The sequence below is a fragment of the Plasmodium inui genome, assembly GCF_000524495.1.
Source record: "Plasmodium inui San Antonio 1 unplaced genomic scaffold supercont1.14, whole genome shotgun sequence".
In the NCBI taxonomy this organism is placed as follows: Eukaryota; Apicomplexa; class Aconoidasida; order Haemosporida; family Plasmodiidae; genus Plasmodium; species Plasmodium inui.
Window position 1 is genome coordinate 488400 of NW_008481848.1, and position 10063 is coordinate 498462.

Sequence of the window (10063 nt, forward strand, 5' to 3'; positions counted from 1 at the left end):
CCCGTTTGTTTGTTCACCCGTTTGTTTGTTCACCCGTTTGTTTGTTCACCCGTTTGTTTGTTCACCCGTTTGTTTGTTCACCCGTTTGTTTGTTCCCCCGTTTGTTCGTTCACCCGTTTGTTCGTTCAGCCGTCCGTTCTCTTTCCACTCGTTAAGAGAACCAGCAGCGAGCAACGAGTAGGAAAGGGACGGAACCCCAATTGGGGGAGTGACTAGCGGGGAAAACGCTAATTCTGGGCCGAAAAAAGTGCCCGTACGGTTTTGGAAGGAAATAAACGGTTGGTCTGCTTCTACGACACGTGTCAATCGGCACTGAGCGTACGTAAGTACGTATGTGCGTCATGTCGCCACGACGCCAACGGCACCATGTGTAGCGTGCGCGCGTGTTGCCCCTCTCGCGTGTTGCACAAAGGAACCAGCGCTCACGGAAATGCTGGACTGACGGAGACTGGGAACTCAAAATGGGAAAAAAAAAGAACGCAAAAAAATGCCTACCAAAAGGTGCGTCGCAAAATGCTTTCAAGAAAATGCTCCCCAAAAATATACCCCACAAAGGGCTGGAGATACATGTGGTATATTCTAGCGCGCCAAGCGAAACGCAGATTTGCTGAAGCGAAAATGACGTTTTCCACCAAGGGGGGAAACATCACAAGAGCAGCAGTGCGCCGTAAGACGAAGCAATATTGAACCATCACTACACCAGCTACCTGTGCAATAGGGCTGTTCCCACCGATTTCGCCAATTCCACATCGCAAAGTACGCAGGCGAAGGAAACGCACACCAGATTCCCCCGACACAGCTTCCCTCCTAGAAGGCTTCCCCCTACTACGCGCTTCACGCCCGCTTGCAAAAGTATCCAATCTTATTGCCACATAACAAAGGAGGGAAAATGAGTTGGGCACAGTGGTGGCCACATGACCCAGCCCCCAAAACGGACTCCCTTGATCCGTACCTCGTCAAAGTGGAGAAGCAAAAGGTATGACAAGTCGCACAAGGGAGGTTAAAAGGAAGGGCCCACTCCAAAGTTTAACAAAATTGAGAAAATACGCCATCATTGTGTGTGTGTATGTGTACATGTGTATGTGCATGTGTATGTGCGTGTCTGTGTGCAAAGGTTGACCTCACGTGGAAGTGGATTGAGAACCAACATGCTGGCGCCACGTAAAAACAAAGCGTTAAAACATTGTTAATGTTCATATCATTTTTTTCTTTTTAACAAAACGTAGGTTTACTGGTACTGTGCCTGCGGGACGAGCAAAAACCAACCGTGGTGTGATGGAACCCACAAAGGGAGTGGTAAAAATGATTTGTCCTTGTGGCGGAGGTGCCCATATATTAGGCATTTTTCTGTGGACAGTTGAGAGCTTTTCCAAAGAAACGTCGCTTGTGCGTTGTCTTTATGTCCACAAGAAAGTTGCACACATTTTGGACGCATCGTGGTGACCCGCCATTATTTCGCTGCTTGCTTTTTTTTTTTTATCATTTTTCGCGTAGGAAGGAAACCCATCATGTACATTCCACAGACAAGTGGATACAGACTTCTGAGTGGTTGCAGGCAGAGCACACACCTTCCGCATTACGATTTTTCGGACTTATGGGTAAGCGCCGAAAGGGAGTAGAGGGATGAGTTACTTCACCCCCGGGGTGCCTGTCTCACCGCATCCTCCTTGTAGCTAATTATGGGAGAAGTGGAGAGGGTGCAAATTGCCTTTCCTTCGCGAGGCAGTTATGCGCCCCGGATTTTGTTCTTCCCCCAGTTTTACCGACTTGTTTTTTTCTTTCTTTTTTTTTTTTCCCACTTCTAAGGTCCGAGCGAATAAAAACGTCCCGAAGGCGGCCGTCTTTACGTACGTCGCACTTTTTTCATTTGGCATTATGACCACTTGGTTGTTTCACCCGTAGGAGGGTGGCGCGCCCGGAAGGAGCGCTGGCCTTGGTGATATGCACCTCCCGAACGGTGTAGCGATGCAGAGAGATGCAAAGCGATACAAAGCGATGCAAAGCGATACAAAGCGATGTAAAGCGATACAAAGCGATATAAAGCGATGCACAGTGATCCACAGCGACGTGGCAGTGTTGCTGTACGGTCGCATCACCACGTCGCAATCCTTCCACCACTAATAAACGTAAAGACAAATTGGAAAAAATTTTCAATTTTGCACAAGGTAGAAGTGCGGGGAGTTCACTGTTGGCTATTGGCGGTTGGCTATTGGCGGTTGGCGCTGTTCTTCCCTTTGGGGAATACACCCTCCTGATGGGGAACTTTTCAAAAAATCGGGTCACCGCAAGGCTGGGGTGTCCCACAGCACAGCGGTACATATGTACGGCGTGACATGTGCACCGCGTAACATTAACAAAAAAGGAATTCAGTGGGGGAGCAAGAAGCGCTGAGAAAGTGTTGTTGACACGACTCTCGATGACTCCATAGATGGAGGTATGGGGAACAGCACCACCATCCTCACCCTAACGCCTACGGGTCCTGCCACATGTTATGCTTCTTAATGAGCTCCACAAGTTTGTCGCAGGCTTCCTCCTCAGGGATGTTTCTCTCGACGAGTTCTTTCCCATAATACAGGTCGATTTTTTTGGGGGCACTTCCAACATAACCAAAATGTGCATCAGCCATTTCACCAATACCATTGACAATGCATCCCATGACGGCAATTTTAACTCCCTTCAAATGACCCGTCAGCTGCATAATCCTTTTTGTCGTCTCTTGTATATTAAAAAGGGTTCTACCACAAGAGGGGCAGGCAATATAATCTGTTTTGAATAAACGAGCACGTGTATCTTGTAGGATGTTCAAAGTGAGAAATGAGTTTAGTGCAACTCGAGAGGAAGGAACTCCCTCTTTAGAGTCTCCGTCCGGTTTTATATACCCATTGGTGACATTTATTATGAGCCCATCTCCCATTAAATCGATTAAGCAAGTGCCGACGTAGAGTGTTGAATCGACTAGCATGTCGTCATAGTTTGTCGAATTGACATTCGCATAATGCACATAAGGAAGATCTATATTTAGAGAATTCACAATTTCGTTGAAGCGTCTGGTAGCGAGGACATGTTCATGTATAGTGTCTGACTTGAGCAAGAAGAATAGGGGAAGTGGGTTCTCCCCTCTGATTTGGTTAAAAAATTGGTCAATCAGCTTTGTGTCTTCCTTCCCATTCACCACTAGTACGTACCCCTTCGCGGAGCTGTGCAGTGGGATTCGTCCCTCGTGCTGCTGCAGGATGCTCAATACGCGGTTCAGGTCGAGATAAAATAGGGTGTTCCGGGGAACGTGGCCCACCCGGTCAGTGTATTCGCTCCCATTGGTACCCCCGCTTAGCATGGCCACGTCCCCTTCGTCGTACTCCGCCAAGACATGTAGGCCCGCCTCTGCCAATCTCTCCACAGTTGCCCAGGACCTACCGCTTAGCGCCCCCAATTTAGGGATAACAACAATGTCAGTCGATTTGAAGCCCTTTTTGAGATTTCCATTTTGATCAACCTCTAAATTCAAGTCTCTGAAAATTTGCAGTGAGTCTTCCAGCTCTTTCTCAGTGACTACGTTCCCGATGGTGCACTCTGCATGGAGCACGCCTTCCTTCTTTTCTACTCTCCTCTTTTCCATTTTGTTAAAATTTCGAAAGTGCTCCTCGAAGGTGAGCAATGTGGGGGAAGTATCCCCTGGGGGAGAAGAAATCTGACTATCCTTTTCGCCCCCCTCAGGGTCATCATAAAAAAAGATTCTTTTTTTTAAATTTTTAATCAACGTTTTGCATGGAGTTAATTCTTCCCAAGGGTCCTCCGTTAACGAAATTCGGATGGTGTCTCCTATCCCGTCGTACAATAGCGAACCTATTCCCAAGTAGGATTTTATTCTTCCGTTATCTCCAAACCCTGCTTCCGTTACGCCGAGGTGTAGGGGGAATAGCAATCCGTTTTCCATCCTGTCATATTGTCTAGCCACGAGTAGCCTATAGGACTGTATCATTATATACGCGTTGGAAGCCTTCATGGAAAAGACCACATTGAAAAAGTTGTTCTGTACACAGAGATCTGAAAATTCGAACGCTGATTCGACCATGCCTAAGGGGGTATCCCCGTAGTATGACAGCACCCTAGAAGATAGAGAGCCGTGATTTGTCCCGATCCGTATGGCTCTATTCAGCCTCTTACACTTTTCAATCAAGGGAACGAACTTCTCCTGGATAAATAATCTCCCTTGATCAAACTCTTCCCTCGTTTTGTACACTTTGTTGATCCATTTTTTCCTTCCATCGACGTAATTGCCTGGGTTCACACGGATTTTATCAAACACATCCGCTGCCATCAGAGAAATTTTAGGATTAAAATGTATGTCTGCAACGAGCGGAATCGTAATATTTTCAGCTAGCAATTTTTCCTTAATACGATAACTCGCCTCTGCTTCTTGTACCCCTTGGACTGTCAATCTGATTAAATCGGCCCCCAATTCTTTGCACTTTTTAATTTGATAAACGCATTCATCCACATTTCTCGTGTCGCAGCTAGTCATGGTTTGAATGGCTATTTTGTTGTTGCCTCCGATTTTGATGTTGCCGATGGTCACTTCCCTTGTGGGGAGCCTCCTGTACCTTTTTGTGCACTCACAGTATTTCTTTAGGTCTTTGATGAGGTTATACTTGTCCTCATCGGATAAAGAATTGAGTGATTTTATTTTTAACATCTTCTTTTTCTGCTTCAGCTTCTCTTCCGATGGGAAGATCTTATTGTGACTCTTCTTCGGGGTGGTTCCCAGCAGAAACAGGTAAACATTTTGCTTGTCTCGTTTGCTACGCTTTGCCAATATGTTAATGGGAAGCCCCTTGACGGGCACTTTTTTTTTTTTTATTTTGGCGCAAGAACAGAGGACTACCATGAGAAAGAGTAGCTTTTTTGCGTGACGCATTTTATGGGGAGCGGGGTACTCACGTGGGGGGCACGTTATGTATGTCTAAGCGAGCAGTACATGTGTCACACGTATCTTCCAGTGTGCCTCCGCGTGACTGCTCGTTTTACACCCCCACCGGCATCTGCGAACAAGGAGAAACAACTTTAACGGAGACCTAACTGGACAAAAAAAAAAAAAAAAAAAAAGGGGGTTCCTCCCTCAGCTAGATAAATACCTCGTTCTTCTGCCAAGGAGGTGCTCCCTTCTTTGACCAGCCACTGCTGCAACCGCCAGGCCCACTTCTGCACATTATTTTTATTTTTTTTTGCTTCTATATATTTTGTTTTTTTCCCCCGAAAGGGGTTACCTAACTGCTTGTCCTTTATTTCCAGAATCTATTCTATGGGAGAAGGTTCCCCAGATTGCATCTCACTGTATCTTTCCTTATCTTTACCTTAACATATCATCACCGGTTCTGCCAATCTGTTAGTACTATACTTATTATACCGCTCCGAATTTGTGTTTCCCCTCAAAATGGGAGTAGAGGTTCGATTCTTCCTTTCCCGTGATGTTTTTTCTCTTTTTTTTCCCCTCCCCGTTTTGCAGAATCGCTTTGAGGAATATGGCGAAAGGTACCTTCTTGGGGACCCCCTCCTCTCATCTTAAAAAGAAATTGCCGTACCTTGACCGAGTGTTCCAACGCATTTGTAGAATCTACCAAATGGCATTTTTTCGATTTTTTTTTTTTTTACTTTAAAAGGTTTCCCCCTTCGCCCAGCTGTGCAATAATTGTTTATATGCACACCTAACATATTGGTTACCCTTTAAGTTTTTACAAAAAAAAAAAAAAATTGAACTAATGAAAGGCATTTGGCCGATACACGGTGGAGCTCAAATCGGGAAACATCGAAATGGGGACATGTGAAAAGTATGTAGTCATACAATCCGAACGATTAGTGAAAAAGTGGAGGATAAGTATACCCAAGTAGGTGAATTTTTTTGTGGGACTCACTTAAAAATTAGGAATGATACTTTGTGAAGTTAGTTGCTTATCTTGGCATTTGGAGAATGCTGCTGCCCTATGCAGTTATCCTGCTTTGTGGGGAACTCGCCCCAGTGTGATGCTTGGAAGACTCCTCTAAAATGTGACAATTTCTTTTTGTGTGCAATTTTACAAGCGGCGGAGAGGGTGGAACAGTGGCATTTTTCTCAGCTATGTATAGATGCGCCTATGTATTAATGTATAAGTGCATACTCAGGCACACCACTGCTGTGTAAGCGTTCATGAGATGTGTGAGCCCCTTTAGCGGCGTGCCAAATGTTTCCCCACCAGCACTGTCGCCAAAGGGGAAAGAATGCGCATCTGACAACGCTCCCCAGTTGTCGTGCCACTTCTTCTCAGTTTACTCCTTCATTTGTGTTAATTTTTTTTTTTTTTTTTAAGCCTACATGCATTACTATGCGCATTATGTGCTATCTTTTGGTCATTTCCGGGATAGCCGATTTGTTCGTTTTTTTTTCGCGCCTCATATTATTAGGAAGTAAACAAAGCGTTGCTTCTCTTTTCCTTTGAAGTGAATAAACTAATGAATCTCCAAAAAAATAAAATTATAAAAAATTTACAGGAATGAAATGTCCCATTTTTTACCGAATCGAACTTCTTCTTAACAGGAGAGTAGACATCCCTGCCCCCCTCCCATGTGACACACGTCTTACAAGAAGAACGCAAACCGGTACAGATGCATGCCAAAATGATGCCCCCATAATATGGTCTCCTGTAAAAGCGAGCACACAGCTAACAACATTTCAACGCTTAAATAAATGTAAACTCGAAAAAAAAACGCGCCTATGTGTGCACAGCGTATAGGGGACACATTGCCCTGAGCATTAAAAGGAAAATGTGAAAAAATTAAAAGCTCTGCGCCGACTATATTTTGAAGTCAAAAAGGGGAAGTGCACATCCCCCCCCCAACCCCGTGCTAGTTTCAAGTATGTGTATATATTTTATTTATATTTCTTCAAACAAAAAAGACGAAAAAAAAAAAAAAGTTTCATCTTAAAAAAGAGGGGAAAATTTTCTTCTCATTCTTCCATACATTTTTAACTATACGTTTGTGACATTGCTACGAGGCAAAATTTATAATTTTTTTTGTTTTCCCTTTTAATAAAGATTAAAACTTCCCATTAAAGAGAGCCCATGTGTGTAAGTTATCCACCCAAGCAGTGGTGGCTCTTCTCCCTTTGACGAAGCTTAGCTCGCAGCTGTACAGCTTCTGCAACGTGTCCTGCTTCGCTGTTTCACAAACTGGTGGGGGAACCAAAGTGCATAATTTAACCTCATCAGTGGAAGAAACAGCACAAATATACAAATATACAATTTTCCAAATGTAGGAGTTAAAACAGTTTTTTTTCTCTTTTTTCATTTAAAAGGAGGGGAGGCACTATGTGAGAGTGAAGGACATGGACGAATACACGTTTCCGCCGGGGCACTAACATAACAGCTTCTCAAACAAGACATAATTTTTGAAAAAAGCGAAATACGTCTCAAAAGGGGGTGAAATAAATCATTAGTGGTTTCCTGAAATAGATGCAATTTCGAAGAGGGGTTCTTCTTCCGTTTTTAAATGCGCTGTTGTGCATATTTTTAGTTTAAGCGAGGCTGGGCTGTTCGCGTGGACGTGGGAACGCGCGCAAATTCGCAGCTGTATAGGCATTTTTACGCCCCTCCTATGTGCAGTCCGCCGCTCTACATCGCAATTATCGATAAGGTCCCATTGATGCACAAATTCCTCCAAGAGGAAAAATTGCGCGAAGAGGAAAATTTATCCACTGCTTTTTTTCACTTCATTTGGGTTTTAGCGGCGGAGTGGTATAAATGAAACTAGCTATGAAAAAATACCTGTCTGTTCAGGCAAATTTAAAAAAAAAAAAAAAAAAGAAAAAAAAAAACAACTATATGTGTGCATGAAGTGAGCATTTTTTTTTTTTTTTCCCTTAATATGAACAGCCACACGTGCATCATTTATTGAATCCCATCACAACACAAGACGCGCGTTTAAAAAAGACGTCTTTCTTGGAAAACATTACAACTGTTTATTTTACTTGGATTTGTGTACCTACGTAGGTGACGCTTTCGAAAATCGTTTTGCCTTCCTCATATTTGCGAATAAACTATTTCGAGTAAGTCTTTTTTTTTTTAAAAAAGGAAAAACAACACATTAAGAAAGAGGGTCTGTACTTATGTCCCCCCCCCCAGGTGTGGCACTGTTCAGACCACCAACCAAAAATACGTTGTTGTAATTACTCCCATGCGTCTTCTTCACAACAAGGGAGTTGCATTTTTTGCTTAAAAAATACTCACCTGTTGATTTTTTTTTTTTCCTCTTTTTCCGCATTGCAACGTACGTACATCAGCTGTCCACTTTTTGCGGAAGAAAAAGTCTTTCCCGCAGAGGCTTAACGGCTTAACTATTTGCATGTCAACATATTTTTTCCCAAAAGGGGGCACGAAAAAACAGGAAAGTAACGCGTAAAAGGCTAATCAGAATTTATGACAATTGAGTGTTTAAAAAATTACACGCATGCACAACAGTTGCAACTCTTTTGAAAATTTTTTTTTCGAAATCGCACCAAAGTGGGAGAAAAAAAGTACAGGCACTAAAACTGCGGAGGCAACATTTACCAATAGAAATTTGCAAACCATCGCAATTTGGAAGTCACGATGAATAACCAGTTCATGAATGTTCCTATTAAGAAGGCTGTTTACGCGTCAAGTGTGGTGCAAACGGGGGGAGAGAATCCGCAGGCCGGCACTGAGTGCTCCAACAATCAGGGTGCCAACAACCAACATGCGAATAGTCAACATGGGAATGGCCAACATGCGAATAGTCAACATGCAAATAACCAGTATGCGAATAACCAACACGCAAACAACCAGTACGCGAATAATCAACACCCAAATAACCAGTACACGAATAGCCAACACGGGCACAACCAATTTGGACACAACCACTTCGCCAACGCGCCGCATCCCAACGCGCCGCACCCCAACGCCCCCAACCTGAATTACAACTTCCCATACCCAAACATGCACAACTACCAGCACCAATACCCCATGGGCCCGCCCCAGCAGCAAATGCACATGTTCACGAATGACTGGAAGAGCATCCTGGCCCCTTTAAAAAGTTGCAGAATCAAGCAACAATTTGATGACAGAGAATTTCTAGCTGATTTTGCCATGGGAATGAAATTAGACTTTAACAATAGGTACTTAGTGCTAGATGCAGCCACCGAACTGCTTAAATTCACAGCCATCGAAAGTTCAGATTGTTTCAATAGGAACTGTTTGCCTAAAATGTGTATTCCCATAAATATGAAAATATTGACCTATGGAAAGGAATTAAGTCGGCCTGACATTATAGTCGAGAAAGACTGTTCTTGTACCATTTTGTGCTTAAATAGGCCAACGATTAGAATGTATGAATTTTCAAACAATAATAACAAGGAGTTAATAGGGACGATAAAATCTCCCTTCAGTTGCTGCTCATACAAATTTGATTTATATGATTCTGCCAAGAGGAAGATTATATACATGGATGACACCTGTTGCCAGCTTAGTATTTTATGTCCCTGTCCATTTGGTCCTTTTAAATTTAGCAATTTTTTCCTGCGAGATGCAAAAACAAAACAGAAGGTGGCCCATTTGCAGAAGGAAGTTCCCTTCTTGAAATTTGTAAAACGGGACATGGACAACTATACGCTCAACTTCGAAGAGGTGCAGAACCCCGAGTGGAAGATGATGCTCTTGGCCTTTTCGCTTTTTATGGACTATATTTACTACGACAAGAAGTGAGGCGGGGGCAGCAAAATGGGGGCAACTCCATGGCGAGTCATTTTAAAAAGAGGCAAACTACCCACCAGCAGAAGCAGCAGAAACGACAGATGCACCACCACCACTACCAACAACAACAGCAACAACCGCCTTACAAACCGAACTTGTAACGCAGAAGGAATATGTTTGCCCCTTCTTTTCTCCTTTTTTTGTGTGCGCCCTGTTAACAATGAATGATCTCAGTCGTGAAAGAATTTTCCAGTCGTGAAAGAATTTTCCAGTCGTGAAAGAATTTTCCAGTCGTGAAAGAATTTTCCAGTCGTGAAAGAATTTTC

General features: G+C 43.5%; 3 protein-coding genes across 3 annotated transcripts; 2 read left to right on the forward strand and 1 right to left on the reverse strand.

Moving 5' to 3' along the window:
* Nucleotides 1-1508: 1508 nt before the first annotated feature.
* Nucleotides 1509-1902, forward strand: C922_03451 (hypothetical protein; the record flags this gene model as incomplete). The annotated part of the gene is made up of 2 exons (XM_008819043.1): nt 1509-1598; nt 1807-1902. The coding sequence occupies 2 exons, from the start codon at nt 1509-1511 to the stop codon at nt 1900-1902; spliced, it is 186 nt and encodes a 61-aa protein (XP_008817265.1).
* Nucleotides 1903-2470: 568 nt separating this feature from the next.
* C922_03452 (4-hydroxy-3-methylbut-2-en-1-yl diphosphate synthase) lies at nt 2471-4915 on the reverse strand (the record flags this gene model as incomplete). Its single annotated transcript, XM_008819044.1, has 1 exon — nt 2471-4915. The coding sequence occupies one exon, from the start codon at nt 4913-4915 to the stop codon at nt 2471-2473; it is 2445 nt and encodes an 814-aa protein (XP_008817266.1).
* Nucleotides 4916-8618: 3703 nt separating this feature from the next.
* C922_03453 (hypothetical protein) lies at nt 8619-9749 on the forward strand (the record flags this gene model as incomplete). Its single annotated transcript, XM_008819045.1, has 1 exon — nt 8619-9749. One exon carries the CDS (start codon nt 8619-8621, stop codon nt 9747-9749), a length of 1131 nt encoding a protein of 376 aa, XP_008817267.1.
* Nucleotides 9750-10063: the final 314 nt, after the last annotated feature.